The sequence below is a fragment of the Muntiacus reevesi genome, chromosome 7, assembly GCF_963930625.1.
Source record: "Muntiacus reevesi chromosome 7, mMunRee1.1, whole genome shotgun sequence".
Lineage (NCBI taxonomy): Eukaryota > Metazoa > Chordata > Mammalia > Artiodactyla > Cervidae > Muntiacus > Muntiacus reevesi.
The window spans coordinates 13,261,579-13,278,219 of NC_089255.1; the positions used below are offsets into that span (position 1 = coordinate 13,261,579).

Genomic DNA, 16,641 nt, shown 5'->3' on the forward strand with positions numbered 1-16,641 from the left:
GGTTGGCCCGGTAGGCCCTGTTGGTTATAGTCTCGTTTAGAAGAAAATGTCGCCAGCGGTGGAAGGTGGCGAATTTTGCGAGAGGTGTATTATTCAATCTGATAATGCACACACAAGTTGTGATATATTAGAGGCATCGAACAGGATACAGAAAACTAGATGTTGATATCGTTCACCTGGTTAAAGCCTTGCTGGTGTGAAACATGTTTTATAGTTTATTCAAGATAGTTTTTTGAGCAACAGTCATAATGATAACGTGATGGTGTGTCTGTTTTTCAAAACACTTGTTTTACAGTGCCCTAGGACTTCGTTTTATAGTGAAAGTGAAGTCGCTCAGCCGTGTCCGAGTCTTTGCGACCCTATAGACTGTAGCCCACCAGGCTCCCCCATCCATGGGATTTTCTAGGCAAGAATATTGGAGTGGGTTGTCATTTACTTCTCTGGGGCATCTTCCCGACCCAGGGATCCAACCCGGGTCTCCCGAGTTGCAGACAAACTCTACCATCTGAGCCAACAAGGAATCCTTATATAGTGAGGTACTATTAATAAAGTGGATTCCATCCAGTTCTGTATCCGACACAAAAATCGAATCCAGTAGTTCTCAAATTTGAGCGTGAATCAGAATCACCTGGCAAGTTGCCAAAACAGATTGCCGGGCCCACTTCAGAATTTTTGATTTAGTAGGCCTGGGTGGAGTGGGATGAGATAGATAGCATCTCCGACTCAATGGACATGAATGTGAGCAAACTCTGGGAGATGGGAAGGACAGGAAAGCCTGCGTACTGCAGTCCATGGGGTCACAGGAGTCAGACAAGACTGAGGGACTGAACAGCAGCAGGTTCTGGGTAGGGCTAAAGAGTTTCCCTTTCTAGTCAATTTCAGGTGATTGCTGGCCTGACACCACACTTTGATAACCAACTTTTGTAAGCTAACCCCTTTTCTAAATATCATACTTTTTCATTATTTGTCTTCATTGCTTTTTATTCTACTTATAAAAGTGGTAATGCTTGTCAATTTTTTCAACATTGTAGAAAGATCACTTGCTTTTTTTTTAGAGTTTAGTGACTGATCAGTTTTAAGGACCAAGGAGAAAAAGGAGCTTTAGGTGGTACCAGGATTTCTAGTTTAAGGACTGGGCTTTGACTGTTTTTCAATTATGTGTTCTTTTATTTATTTATTTATTTATTTTTTCATTTATTTTTATTAGTTGGAGGCTAATCACTTTACAGTATTGTAGTGGTTTTTGCCATACGTTGACATGAATCAGCCATGGATTTGCATGTGTTCCCCATCCCAATTCCCCCTCAGATCACTAGCTTTTTAAAGCGTTTACTTATATTTGTTTATTTGGCTGCACCAAATCTTAGTTGCAGCCCCTGAGATCTTCATTGCCACGTGTGGGATCTTTAGTTGTGGCTTGTGGGATCTAGCTCCCTGACAGGGGTTTGAAACCAGGCACTCCCTGCATTGGGAGCCAGGAGTCTTAGCCACTGGATCACCAGGGCAGTCCCTCACTAGCTTTTTCTTTTAACTAACAATATGTTGGGTAGCTTTCAGTATGATAGCCTATAGATCTGTTTTTAATGGCTATATAATATTTCATTGTTTGGCTATTTTATGTTTATTTAACCAGTCCCTTGTTGATAAATTTTATTTAGACTCATAATTCTTTCATAAGTGTTAGTATTTCTCTCCACTTTGAAGCATCAATTGTCTGTGTGTCTTCTCTTTAATCCCTCATATTACCTGTGTAGCCACCTGCCTACAAGAAATTTCCAAGTGAGACCTCAAACTCATTATCTGCGAAACTGAATCCATCTATTCCCTACAGTGTGACAGTTTCCTGAATTCTGTCTCTGAGTTAAGAGTTCCAAGTCCAAGACTGTCATTTGGTTCTATTTTCCGCCACCTCTATCCCATCTAGTCAGTCACCAGCTACCTTTGTTCTCCCTCTGTCCTGACTGCCTTGTTTACCATCATCACTTTTTGAAGTACTACAAATTATTCAGTTATTTTCTGGCCTCCAAGTTTATCCCTCCACATCAGGGAGTCAGGGAGGATTTCTCACTTAAAATCTTGTAGTGAGCTCCTCTTAGCTTTCAGGATAAAGTTTAAGCCCTCTAGCAGTCTCTTCCTGTGTGCCACCACAGCACCCTACACTCCCCTCTTTGAGGCTCATCACCTTGTATTGCAGTTGTTGGCTGCAGTCAAGACTGTGAGCCAGGAACTATGCATTTGTTTTATATCTTAGACATTTAGTAAGAATTGTTGACTTAAAAAATGCACAACCTAAAATTACTGTTATTCAGGGGCCTTACTGAGTAGTATAGCCTGGCAATCAGCTTCAGATAGCTCTAAAGAACTGTTCCTAAAAGGTAAGGGAGAAGCCAGAATATATAGGAGTTTTGCTGGGGGAAATAACAAACAAAAGTGTAGCTGAACATCAAAAGTTTACTACTAATCCCAAGAACAGACATCTCACGTTAATGATTATAGTGCTGTTCCACTTTTGGGAAGGTGCAGGAGTCTGGGCTCATTGAAATTACTCCTTCGGTGTGTATCTTAACTGTCTAGTCCTGAATTCCCCTCAGAGCACACCAACGTAGCTGCAGTGGCTCATGGCTTGATGGCAGGCAGTACTGGTGGTTTATCAGAAAGATAGGCAACATTTTTTGTTCACAGAGTGCCTGCCCATAAAACACATACTGGTGAAATGATTGTTGAATGATCCTTGAGTTACGCACGCATAGAGATAAACTTCTTTTCTCAGGGACATGCCATGGTGGTCCAGTGGTTAAGAGTCTACCTTGTGATGCAGGGGACAGAGGTTCGATCCCTGGTGGGGGAACTACAATCCCACATGTCTCTCGAGCTGCGCACCTACTGAGCCCACGCACTCCAGACCCAGAGAGGCATAACTAGAGAGCCCACATGACCCAGTGAAAATCTCGTGTGACTCAGCAAAGATCCTGTGTGCTGCAACTAAGACCTGATACAGCCAAATAAATATAGGGGGAAAAAGTCACAGTCTTGTCCAAAAGGACCAAAGTGAATCAGTCACAGGCCTAGTTTTTATTTCAGTGAGTTACAGAGTGGATCAAATAATGGTATCCTGAAACTATTCTGTTGGGTTCCTTTAGAACTCTAAAGATTCTTTTCTCTCTTAGAGTGTAGATCAAACTGATGTGCCTTTTTGGTATCTTGATAACTTGTAGTTTACATGCTTTGGGATCAACTTTTTTTAATAGATATAATTTTACTTATATATTTTTGGCTGTGCTGGGTCTTTGTTGCTGCTGGGGCTTTTCTGTAGATATGGTGAGCAGGGCTACCCTGGTTGCAGTGCGAAGGCTTCTCATTGTGGTGACTTCTCTTGTTGCAGAGCACAGGGTGCGTGGGCTTCAGTAGTGTCAGTTCCTGGACTCTAGAGCCCAGGCTCAATGGCTGTAGTGCATGGGCCTCGTTGTCCCAGGGCATATGGGCTCTTCCCAGATCAGGGATTGAATCCTTGTCCCCTGCATTTGCAAGTGGATTCTTTACCACTGGGCTGCCGGGGAAGCCCTAGGATCAACTTTCTTCAATAATATGGTAATTACGATGTATCTTAATATTTTATGCTTCCATTTTAAAAATGAAATATTTTAGCATTATCCAGTTTACAAATTTTTTGATGTCAACTCATGAAAACAGGGAGGATAGCAATATTGCTAAAATTCATTTTAGCAATAGAAACTCAAGGCCTGGGACCCTTAAATAATTTCTCTGTAGTTACCCACTGATTTTAGTTATTTTTGCTTCCCAAAAGTCATGTAGTAAATTACATTTTAATAGTAATTGGTACTGTGTTTTAAAAGTTATAAGAATAGAGGTAGGTGTCCTAATTTCCTGCTGCCTCTGAGAAGCAGTTATACCCAGTTTGGGGCAACTGTCTATCTTTTTTCTCTTTTTTTTGGCCGTACTTCAGGGCATGTGGGATCTTAGTTCTCCAAACAGGGATTGAACCTGCACCCTCTGCATTGGAAGGACATAGTTTTAACTGCTGGACCACCAGGGAAATCCCAAGGGGCAGCTGTCTATTAATCTTTACCACATCTCTTTTTTTTTCTTTCCTTATTAACCTAATGCTATTTTTCTGCTTCTCTTTTCCCAACTGTGCCTTAGGGCTGTCATGAGTATTCTGCATTTTTAATTTCAGTAACTCCAGAGTTTAGATGACAAAATACTGCAGCTTTATTTTTCACATGTGTTTCTGCATTTCAGGGAATTTGATGAAGAAAAGAAAGGAATATGTAAAGGCCCATTTATCTTTGAGGTATGAACAATTTATTTGGTTTTTAAACAACTCAGTCATGCTAAAATTGTTTTTAAAAGTTGAGTTTATCAAAGTTAATTTACATAGACTAAATTTCACCCTTTTAGAGTACAGTTCTATGAATTTTTACAAATGCATTTAGTCATATTACCACATCCATAATCAAGGACATTCCTATCATCTCTAAAAAATCTCATGTCCCTTTATACTCAACCCTTTCCCCTGTTCCCTGGCAACTACTGATCTGTTTTACTTCTGTTTTTTGTGTGGCCTTTTACAAATATCATATAAACAAAGCCATACGGTATATACCTTTTCTGTCTGACCTTTCTCAATGAATGTAATGCATTTGTTTTCTGTTTTTTTAATTTTCTTGGCCATGCCAAGTGGCATGTGAGATCTTAGTTCCCCAACCAGTAACTGGACCTTCACCCCTTGCGTTGGAAGTACAGAGTTTTTGCTGAAGTCCTGAGTATAATGCATTTGTGATTTGACTGTGTGGTTGTGTGTGTCAGTAGTTCATCCCTTTTTATTGTTGAGTATTAGTTCATTGTATGAATGTACTGCAGTTTGGTTATCCATTCACCATTCAGACTGGATTGTTTCTGTTTTTTAATAGTTTTGAATAAAGCTGCTATAAACATTTGTAAATTTATTAAGCATCTAACGTGCCAGGTGTTCCATAGGTAAAACTTCCCATAGAATTTAATCCTCTAAAACAGTTAACAAACTAAAATAAATTATGTCTAAAAGACTAGCTGAGGTTATCATTTATGATATCAGTGTCACAAATGATAAGGGTTAATATCCATGTATATGAAATATGTGAAAAGCTCTTAAAACCAATAAAGAATAAAGATAATCATAATAGATGAATAGGTAGAGGATAAAAATATGTGTTGGAGAAGACTGTTGAAAGTCCCTTGGACTGCACGGAGATCAAACTAGTCAATCCTAAAGGAAATCAGTCCTAAATATTCATTGGAAGGATTGATGTTGAAGCTGAAACTCCAATACTTTGGCCACCTGATGCAAAGAGCCGTCTCATTGGAAAAAACCCTGATGCCAGGAAAGACCTAGGGCAGGAGGAGAAGGTTGGATGGCATCACTGACTCAATGGACATGAGTTTGAACGAACTCTGGGAGATGGTGAAGGACAGGGAAGCCTGGCATGCTGCAGTCCATGGGGTTGCAGAGTTGGCTGGACAGAACTTAGTGACTGAACAACAACAATTCGGTCCACAGCAGTATTTGATCAAGAACGAAGTAAATACGAGGCTCCTCTGGTGGGTCATTGGTTGAAAATCCCCCTGCCAACGCAGGGGTCACAGGTTTGACCCCTGACCTGGGAAGATCCCACATGCCCTGGGGCAGTCAAACCCGAGGGTCACAACTACTGAGCCTGAGCCTCCTAGAGCCTGTGCGTTGCACTGAGGGAGGCCCACGCACAGCAATGGAGACCTAGTGCAGCCAGAAATAATTAACAAGACTTAGTAGAATAACAAAGCATATTTTGCCCTCTGTACTTGCTATCTAAATGCTTCAATTTCCGAACTAAGAAATTAAATAGATTCAAGTAATGAGAGATAGTTGTCAATAATAAGCATATTAGTGACTGTTCACCGTCATTAGTGATAGAATAAATGAAATTTAAAAAATAACAAGATACTATTTTTTGCTAGGTGAGATGGTAAAAGGAATGTAAATAGTGTGTTGATGTAAAATGCGAATGCAAATATGTGAATATGACATTTGAAAGGCAATTTGACAGTATCAATATGATTTTAGATATTCATCTTAAGAAAGTAATTACAGGGGAACTTCCCTATTGGTCCAGTGGTTAAGACTCCGAGCTTCCACTGCAGGGGGCATGGGTTCATCCCTGGTTGGAGGAGTTCCACATGCTGTGGGATGCAGAGTAGGTAGTAATTAAAGAATATTCCTTATCAGTTGTTTTTAATAGCATATAATTTGAAAATGCCCAAATGTTGAATAATATGGAATTAATTATGTGATGGTAGCTCCATGGCACTAGACAGCCTAAAAAAATTTAATGGCATGAAAAGAAGTTCATGATATAAAACTTTTAGAATATTCTATTTATTTATTAAACAAAAATCTGTTGCATTATCAAAATAATATATTTCTATTTAAGTAGGTTTATTTATATGTCTGGGAAAAGATTAGGCAAAATATACACCAATAAGACTAATAATAGTAGTGACTACTCTGGCTATGTGGGTCAAGAAGCCATAGTTAGAATAAGACATGGAACAACTGACTGGTTCAGAATTGGGAAAGGGGCACATCAAGACTGTATGCTGTCACCCTTCTTGTTTAACCTCTATGCAGAGTACATCATGCGAGACGACAGGCTGGATGAAATCACAAGCTGGGATCAAGATTGCTGGGAGAAACACCAGCAGCCTCACCTGTGCAGATGATACCACTCTAATGCCTGAAAACAAAGAGGAACTAAAGAATTTCTTGATGAGAGTGAAGAAGAGAGTGGAAAAGTTGGCTTAAAGCTCAACATTAAAAAATCTAAGGGACTTCCCTTGTGGTCAATGGCTAAAACTCCCTGTTCCCAATGCATGGGACCTGGGTTCAATCCCTGGTCAGGAAGCTAGATCTCATATGCCATACTAAAGATCAAAGATCCTGTATGCCACAACTAAGACCCAGCACAGCCAAAAAAAAAATTTAAGATCATGTCATCCGGTCCTATCACTTCATGTTAAGTAGAAGGGGAAAAAGTGGAAAAAGTGACTGATTTTATTTTTTGGGATTACAAAATCACTGAGGACTGTGACTGTAGCCATGAAATTAAAAGATGCTTGCTACTTGGAAGGAAAGCTATGACAAACCTAGACAGGGTATTAAGAAGCAGACATGTCACTTTCCCGACCAAGGTCCACATAGTCAAAGTTACAGATTTTCTAGTAGTTGTGTATGGATGTGAGAGTTGAATCACAAAGAAGACTGAGCGCCAAAAAATTGATGCTTCTGAACTGTGCTGAAGAAGACTTGGCCTGGGAGGAGATCAAACCTCAAGGAAATCAAAGGACTTCAACCCTGAATATTCATTGGAAGGACTGTTGCTGAAGCTGAAGTTCCACTACTTTGGCCACCTGATGTGAAGAGCTGACTCACTGGAAAAGACTAATGCTGGGAACGATTGCAGGCAAAAGGAGAAGGGAGCAGCAGAGGATGGGATGGTTGGAGAGCATCATCGACCCAGTGGACATGAATTTGAGCAAACTCTGGGAGATCATGGAGGACAGAGAAGCCTGGTGTGCTGCAGTCCGTGGGGTGGCAAAAAATTGGACACAACTTAGGGACTGAACAGCAACAACTCTGGTTAGTAGAATATAGATGAGTTTTTAAAAAATCTGTTAGCTATCTGTTTTCAAACTTTTCTACAATAAATGTTTATTGCAATTGGAATGAAGAAATATGCAATTCCTATAAAGTGGCAAAGTTCTAAATTTCATGGAACAATCAGAAAAAATACAATTTAGTAAACAGCTAATTTTATGGTTCCTAACAGTAAATCCAGTATGATTAGGGGAAGAAGATGTCAGTGTGATCCTACTCAAAAGGCCTTACAAGGCAGGGTGCTCTCTAGATGGGCCTTGAAGCATACAGATACAAAATATAAGAGCTAGGTTTTGTTGTTTTGACCACTCTAGGCTTGCAAGGATCTTAGTTCTCTAACCCAGGATTGAACCTACGCCCTCTGCAGTGAAAACTTGGAGTCATAACCACTGGACTTCCAGGGAATTCCCTAGCTAGATTTTCTCAACATGAAAAGCAACGTGGGCAAAGAATAAATAAAATTATTTTTTTAAAACATTAAATCTTGTTCAAATTCTCTTTTTCAGTTACTTGCATAGAACTGGCCTTTATGTGTTTAAATATTTGTACATATATATATATATATAGGTGTATCTATAACATTGCTGGACCTTAATCTGTTTTTAATAGGCTGATGTTCAAGTGCAGTTGATCAGCAAAGGCCAGCCAAACCCTTTGAAAAATATTCTACATGAAAATGAAACCATGTTTATTGTGGAAAAAGTGGTAAGTAGTGCTTGGGCTTTGTGGCTAATTCTTAACAACCAAGTTTGGTTTCTGAGGGATAATCTCAAATGTACACATTTTCATGTCAGTGTATTAGAGTAGATTCTAATATCTTTTAGTGATAAGTACAGCGCTGTCCAATACAGAGATAACGTGAACCACATATGTAGTTAAAAATGTTCTAGTAGCCTCATTGAAAAAAAAAAGATGAAATTAAATTTCATATTGTAAAATTTACTTTTTCTTTTGTTCAGTTCTGTGAATTTTAACACACATATACAATCTGGTAATCACCACCATAATCAAAACACAAAACTGCTCTATCACCCCAAAAACTCCCTTGTCCTATCCCTTTAAAATCATTCCTCCTTCTCCCTTCACTGTAGCCTGGTCTTTTTAAGAGTGTCATGAATGGAATCATACAAAAGTGTATAAGCTTTTGAGTCTGGTGTCTTTCCGTATAATAATGCCTTTGAGATTCATTCAAGTTGTATGTGTTTAGTGGTTCTTTTAGTTGCTGATCCATCCCTGATCCAGAGAGCTAAATAAATAAATAATATGATCATTTTTGTACAAAGTCTTATGTGAGCACAAGTTTTCTTTACCGTAAATAGCAAGGAATAGGATTGCTTATAGTGCTTTTTAAAAATCTAATGTTAATCATTTCAATACCTAATTAATATGAAAATCAAAATGAGATTTTAAGTTCTTTTTTTTCATACTGCTTCTTCAAAATTTGGTATGGATTTTACACTTAAATCTCAATTTCATCTGGCCACATTTCAGGTGTTCACAAGCCGCATGTGACTGGTGGATGGCCACTGTAACATACAGCATAATTCACTATGACTCATGAATTTCTACTCTAATTTTCTCTTGTTAAATCTAACAAGAGGGAACTTCTTATTTTTTTCATCACTTTGTAATTGCAGTCTTACACCTTTGTGTTTTGAATATGGGAACCGTTCTGGTAGAGCAGTAGCAGTGGTTTTAGTTGATTGCTGATAATGCTGTCATATCACACAGTTACTTTGGGGCCAGGACCCATTCTTTGGGTTTATCGTTTCTTGAAGTAGACAGAAAAAGGATATAATAAGGGAAAGTGGACATTCCTTGAGAAGGAACGCCTCTTTCTGCTTTAGGATCTGCATGCTGTCTGGATGGGGATTGGGATGAATGAGCAGAGAGCACTCTGTTTTAAATATTACACAAAAACTCCTTTCTGAGGAGGGGACTACTTTATTTGTTTTTTGTACTAGTGATGCTTATCTATGGTGGACAGATGCTTGGAAAATATAAGTGATTTATGTGGCTGAATTTAGACTTTTGTTATGAGGAGAGAGAAAATGTGTGTAGAGCAAAAGCTGAAAGATGAAAATGAGTTTCTAGGGAAAGGTAAAGAGGAGCAGAGGAATTTGTGGAAATTGGTTGAGATACTAATGAGAAAACAGCTTGGAGTCGTAAGGACTTACCTGGAGTTCATTGAGGTTCTGGCATTTTTGGATGGGAAACAATTAAAATGGCCTTCATTTCTGCAAAGATCAATAGAGCTTACAGCATGAGTTTTAGTTAGATGGATAATACTGAAAAGTAGAATGGAAGGGAAAATGACATTTCTTGGATACTTCTAGGAACTATTTGGAAACCCAGGCCTAGAAGGGAATAAAATCTGGAATCTGGCAGAAGAAATACAAAGTTGAGGATACATCTAGGTCAGATAACTATTAAGTATTCACTGCTAGAAGAACTTCGTGGACAAGAACTCGAGTTTTGCAGTCAAACTACCTAGATTCAGGGGCTTCTTTGATGGCTCAGTTGGTAAAGAATCCACCTATAATGCAGGAGACCCCAGTTCGATTCTTGGGTCAGGAAGATCTTCTGGAGAAGGGATAGGCTACCCACTGCAGTATTCTTGGACTTCCCTTGTAGCTCAGCTGGTAAAGAATTCGCCTGCAATGTGGGCGACCTGAGTTTGATCCCTGGCTTAGGAAGATCCCCTGTAGAAGGGAAAGGCTACCCATTCCAGTATTCTGGCCTGGAGAATTCCATGGACTGTATAGTCCATGGGGGTCACAAAGAGTCGGACACGACTGAGTGACTTTCACTTTACCTAGATTCAAATGTGGGTTTTGCTGCTCAGCTGCTTATTTTATATAAGCTATTCAGCCAGCCACTAGCTCAGTTTTCAGTCCATAAAATAGGGTTATTAATAGGATCTTTCTCAGGGTTTTATGAAGAATAAAAGAAAGCTTGGAACAGTAGCTGGTACATAGTACATGCTCAGGAAATGTTATTCTGTTTAATTTTTGTTATTATTGGCAGTACTGAGCTATTTTACTACTTAAACACGTGGACATGAGAAACACAAATGAGAGCTGAGAGTCCTAAGAGGAGCAGACTTAAGAAGTAAGGACTGTGCATTAAAAAGAATGAAATAATGCCATTTGCAACAGCATGGATGGACCGAGAGACTGTCATACGGAGCCTGGAACACAGTGACTTGGCATGCACAGGCTGCAGGGCTCTGCTGGCTGCTGGAAACTCTTAGGATATGTGTTGTCTTGAAAACTAACCAAAGTTGTTGCTGTTGTTTTAATTTTAAGAATTTTATTTAAATGTCTTTCTAAAAGATAGGTTTCTTCCTTAATATAATATACCATTGACTCCTGAACAACACAGGGCTTGGGGTGCCCCACCATCTGTGTTGTTGAAAATCCTAGTGTAACTTTACAGTTGGCCCTCTGTATCTGTGGCTCTACATCCACAGATTCAACCAATCATGGACTGTGTAGTACTGCAGGATTAATATTTACCATTAAAAAAATCCCATGTAAATGCACCTGCCTAGTCCAAACTTGTGTTGTTCAAGAGACAACTGTACTGGCATAGAATAGTTTAGTATATACTACTGCTAGGACAGGGAGGCCTGGCGTGCTGCGTTCCGTGGTGTTGTGAAGAGTTGGACATGACTGAGCAACTGAACTGAATTGCTAGTATAGTATTAGTACCAATATTATAGTATGCAATTAATATTATAGTATAGTGAAATTGGGAACAATATTAGAATTATAATATATTATTATTATCAGTATTATAATATAGCATAGAATTAGTATAATATAGCAAATCAATATAATCTGGAACCATATACCCTATATTTCTATAATAATGAGGTAATTAATGTCAGCTGCTATAACAAGTCCTGGAGACTTAGGAAATGAGTAGAAAGGGCTGTGAACCTTCAAGTTTGGGGAATGACAAAATCAAAGGGTCCCCCATGGGTTTCCCTTGGTGTTTTGTATATATCGTTTTGTACATAGTGGAGCACTTCCTTTTCTGATGGCATCATATACTTCCTTTATCAGTAGCAACATTGATCAATATCTTCTTATAGGACAGTGGAAATACTTGTGATGAATGGTGAGGTTTATTAGTCCCCCATTGGTTTCTAGCTATGACTCCTGTCATAGCCCAGTCACTATGTGCTAGCATAGTGAAGAGTTGACTGTTAGCCTAAGTGTTCTCTTACCTGGTTAAATAATTAAATGTTTTTAAAGCCTTTAGAAAAGGAAGAACCAAGTCATGTTGAAGAGCTACAGTCTGAAGAAACTGCTATTTCTGATCTCTCTACTGGTGAAAATGTTGGGCTGCTTGCTTTACCAGTTGGGAGAGCCAGGTAAGTTTTTCTTATTGTAGGGGTGGAGGGTAGGATTTAAATTCCCCTGGTGGGCTACGGTCCATTGGGTCGCAAAAGAGTCGAACACAACTTAGCAACTAAACAACAATAAATTCTTATAAACGTTGGGAAAAGAATAGGTATTTAGCCCAGACCCCTCTCTTTCTCCTTCCCCCTTTGATGTATATACTTAATGCTCTAAGGGTAGTTCTAAATACTTGACTGTCCCCTGGGTAACTCAGGTGTGACTAAGATGACTACGGTGATCTTCCTTTTCTCCATTTCCTTCTACTTTTCACTCTTGTTGCTTTCTAGTCTGGTTCCTTGCCAATCTTTTTTCCTTACTCCTGCCAGAGTGATTTTATGAAAGCCTGATTGTGTTGCTTCCACGTTTAAAAAGCCTTCCGTGGTCCTTTTGCCTCGTGATAAAATCCAGATTCCTTCTGAGTGACACATAGGGCACAAAGGAACCTTCAGCCTCCGGTCCAGTGCCCAGCAGAGATTTGGAAATATGCAGGGGTACTTTTGATTGTCACGATGACTCAGGGGAGCTGTTGGCCTGGTCCATGGATGGTGAATGTTATGCAGTGCCTGGGGCTCTCCTGTCCAATGAGGAATTATCCCACCCACATGCCAGAAGGACCCTGTTGGAAACCCTACTGCCTCTGTCTGCTTAGCCACCTTCACTACCCTACCCCTCCTACTGTATGACTTTCCGTCTGCCTGGTCTCCCTCAACTCCAAAACCAAAAGTATTTGCTGTCAAGGAGTCCTGGAGGATCTGGTCCTATATATAATATTAGAGAATAAGGGGACTTCCCTGGTGGTCCAGAGGTTAGGACTTTGCTTTCCAGTGCAGCAGGGGTGCAGGTTCGATCCCCGGTTGGGGAGCTAAGACCCCACATCCCTCGTGGCCAAAAAGACAAAGCATAAAGCAGAAGCAGTGTTGTAACAAATTCAGTAAGGACTTTAAAAATGGTCTAAATTAAAAAATCTTAAAAAAGGAAAAATTGGAGAATAAGGACTATAGTAGTATTCAAGGTGACTTTCCTTCATAGTGGGTTTTTTGGTTTTGTTTTGCTGTGTAGAAACTTTTAAAATCTTTTGTAGTTAATCACTCTTTCATGGCTTCTTGATTTTAAGTCATATTTGGCCTTTTTTTCTTTCCTCTCCCACAACTTGAGCATTTTTTTATTCATGTTGTTTTCTTCAGCCAGTGTTTGTTTGGATTCATCCATATGCTTATCATTTCTTTGCTCTCCATTTCTTCTTACATATTTCAGACCCTTCTGGGATTATTATATTTCTTTTCTGAAGTACAGTCCCTTAGAAATGCCTTTTCTGAACATATGTTGGTGATAAATTTAGTTTTCATCTCTTTGAAAAATTTTAAGCTGTATTTTTGGGTAACTTTTAATTCTTATGCACTCTCAAATTTACAGAAAAGTTTAAAAGAACAGTACAAGAACTTCTGTGTACCCTTAACCTGGTTTCACCAAAATTTAAATTTTGCTGCCTCTGCTTTGTGATTCTGTGGCTTATTCCTCCTCCCCTGCTCCTCCTCCTCTTATTCCTTTCCACACCCCAATCTATATAACAAATACATACCCCACACACACACTTTTGTAATGAAATGTTGACAGTATGTTGGAGACACTGTGTTCTTTTACCCTTGAATACCTCACTGTGTATTTCCTAAAACCTAGTACCTTCTCTTACATAACCACAGAACAGTCATCAAAATCTGGGAATGTGACATTGTTAAAATAATACTATCTAATTCACAGACTATATTCAAATTTTTGTGTTCAGTGACTAACGACCTCAAGCAACTTCTTCCTTCTCCCACCCCTAGCTTAATTGAGAAGTAATTGACATATTCTATTATTTCTTTTGCTTAATCTCAGATCCTTCTTCCACTCCTATTGACGCTGTATCCCCACCATACTGAGCTCTCTGCTTGTAGTAGCTATGCTTTGTCACTTTTTGGTGTGTGGATCTTGATTTGTCTGGTGTGCCCTGCTCTCACTTCTTCTCTGGGTGAAACATTCATGTATTTTGCCACTTAATGTCCAGATTTTTGTTTCGGGGACACTGTGATAGTGTGATGTATATGAAGAAGCATATTTGGTCTTGGTCCACTGTTGCTGGAACCCAACTCCAAAAACCTTTGGAATTTCCTAGGGGTTGAGAACAATAAAGGTGTCTTTTTTAATGCTAATGAGGTGGCTTTTGGCCCTCCCCACCCCGGGTAGATTACGCGAGGGGGCTGGTTGCCTAGGGAACCAAGCTTGTGAGTAGGGGATTGGAAGTTCGATTCCCACCGCAACCTCTGGAGGGGAGAGGGGCTAGAGTTTGTTAAGTTTAGTCACCTGGTGAGGGGTTGGGACTCAACCCCCCCCTAAGTTCAGTTAGTCACAATTGTGACTACGTAATGAAGCTTCCGTTAAAACCCTAAAGGAGCAGGCTTGGAGAGCGTCTGGGTTGGGGGACACGTGGAGGTTCGGAGAGAGCAGCTTGCTAGGAGAGTGCGTGGAAGCTCTGTGCCCTTTTGCTTTGCTTCCCTTCCGTATGGCTGCTCCTGAGCTCCACCCTTGTGTAATAAGGTAAGTGAAATATTTCTCTGAGTTCTGGGAGCAAATTAATTGACCTTAGGGAGGGCGTTGTCAGAAGCTGTGATCTATAGACGCATAGATGACAACTTGGGCTCTTGGAAATGGCAGTACCAGTTGGAGGTAAGGCAGTCTTGTAGGACTGACCTTTAACCTGTGGTTGCTGATGCTGTCTTTGGGTACATAGTGTCAGAACTGAGCTGAATTGTAGGATACCAGCTAGTGTCAGAGAATTGCCTAGTGTAAGGGAAAAAACCCCACTTTGGAATTGGTACAGAATGTTAGATGGTGATCAGAAGTGGGATCAGAGTCAGCATCGTAGCTACTGTTCATGGTATCTTTGGAAAAGAAAACTTTTGACTGATCAACAATCTCTACCTCTAACTTATTCTTCCTACTCTTGTTTCCAAGGCAGTTAATTGGATTTTATACCATGGCTCACAATCCTAATATGACCCATTTGAAGCTTAATCGGCCCGTTGCTGCCCTTCCTCCCCTTTGGGTAAGGTGTGACGGTTCAGATCCTGAAGGTATCAGCTGGCTGGGAGCTGAGCTTCTCTCAACTAGTAGCAGCGTCACAGGAGTTGTCCTGTACATGGTCACCTGCAGAGGTGAGAGCCCACTCCTCTTTGCGGACATGTGTGTATTTATTTATTTGTGTATTTGCTGTTTCACAGTTTTTACTCAAACTTGATATATCAAGAGCGAAGTGCACACAGTGAAGCTTGTGTTAGCCCCAAAGTCTGCTCTGGTCTGTAACCTGCAGCATGCGGGAGATATTTCAGAGACAGATTTCCAAAAGTCTAAATAGGAGTCTATGGCTGTTTTATTTAGGTTTCATTTCATTTACATGTGTGTATTTTTTGAAATTTTCATTGGAAGATAAAAAGGTTGAATATAATGATAATATAATTCCAATGTCACAATAGGCATTTAATTATACTTTTGGTAGTAGTATTGACCTTTGTTCCACTTTCCTTGTTTTAAGAACATTTTATCTGTGGTTTAAAATTTAATTTTGATAGTTATTAGTATTGTGAATTAGATTGTAATTTTCTAGCTCTAATGATGTAATTTTGAACTATACCTGTAAAGTTTTTTTATCATGTCCTACAGTGGATAAAAATTATTCTGTAAATCTTGAAGACCTAAAAAAGTCACACAAGAAAAGACATCACTTGTCTACTGTAAGTATTTTTTTCTTTCGTATTATTTTCTTCTAACTGCTATCAATCTGCCTTCCTAGTGTAAAGGAATTTTTTCATTCCTAGTATGACTAGATATTTTTCTATAGTATCAAAATGTTTATTTTCATATCAACTAATGACTGAAAATATATGCATTTTAGCTAACCTTTGTGATGAAAAAGAATTGTCTCGTTTTTCCATTTGGCACAGCACTTTTTCTTCTTTGGGGAAAAGAGTCAGCCGTTTTGATAATGGGCCTTTGGCCTTGTGAAAGCACAGCTGATGGTCTGCTGAATGTCTCTTTATAGTTAACAGCCAGCGGCTTTGCCCGGTATGAGCTCTTTAAGTCCACTGCCTTGGATGATACAGTTGCTGCCTCACAAACCACGATCACTTTGGATATTTCCTGGAGTCCTGTGGATGAGATTCTTCAGACCCCTCCACTCTCTTCAGCTGCAACTCTGGTAGGAGCCAACCCTCCTTTCTGTTGAGCTCACTCAGTGTGGGTTTACTCTGAACTTGCTAGTTCCTGGACAGCTCTGAAAGGTTCAGCCTGAAATCCCACCAGCACAGCCAGGGAAGATTGTGCCAGGTGATCTGATCCATCAGTTATCTACAGTGCTGTAATTATGTAATTATATAACTTAAGACTTTTCAGTGGGGACCCAAATGGAATCATCGCGGTGACTTATAATCCCTGTGTTCTTAAAAGAATGCAGATATTGGGAACACATCAAGAATCATTGTTCTGTTCAGTCCTTTCACCCTATAT

The 16,641-nt window shown here is 39.6% G+C and overlaps 1 protein-coding gene across 5 annotated transcripts in view; it reads left to right on the forward strand.

The window, feature by feature from the left end:
* Positions 1-16,641, forward strand: part of ZWILCH (zwilch kinetochore protein) — a 41,216-nt gene that overhangs the window by 436 nt on the left and 24,139 nt on the right. For 4 of the 5 annotated variants that reach the window (XM_065941070.1, XM_065941071.1, XM_065941072.1 and 1 more), the window contains exons 2-7: positions 4,261-4,312; positions 8,300-8,395; positions 11,953-12,071; positions 15,094-15,293; positions 15,799-15,869; positions 16,178-16,333. In XM_065941070.1, the coding sequence (XP_065797142.1) occupies positions 4,261-4,312; positions 8,300-8,395; positions 11,953-12,071; positions 15,094-15,293; positions 15,799-15,869; positions 16,178-16,333 (694 nt within the window). Of the gene's footprint in view, positions 1-3,449; positions 3,589-4,260; positions 4,313-8,299; positions 8,396-11,952; positions 12,072-15,093; positions 15,294-15,798; positions 15,870-16,177; positions 16,334-16,641 lie in introns of those variants that run through there. The other variant, XM_065941074.1, reaches the window with a different exon arrangement.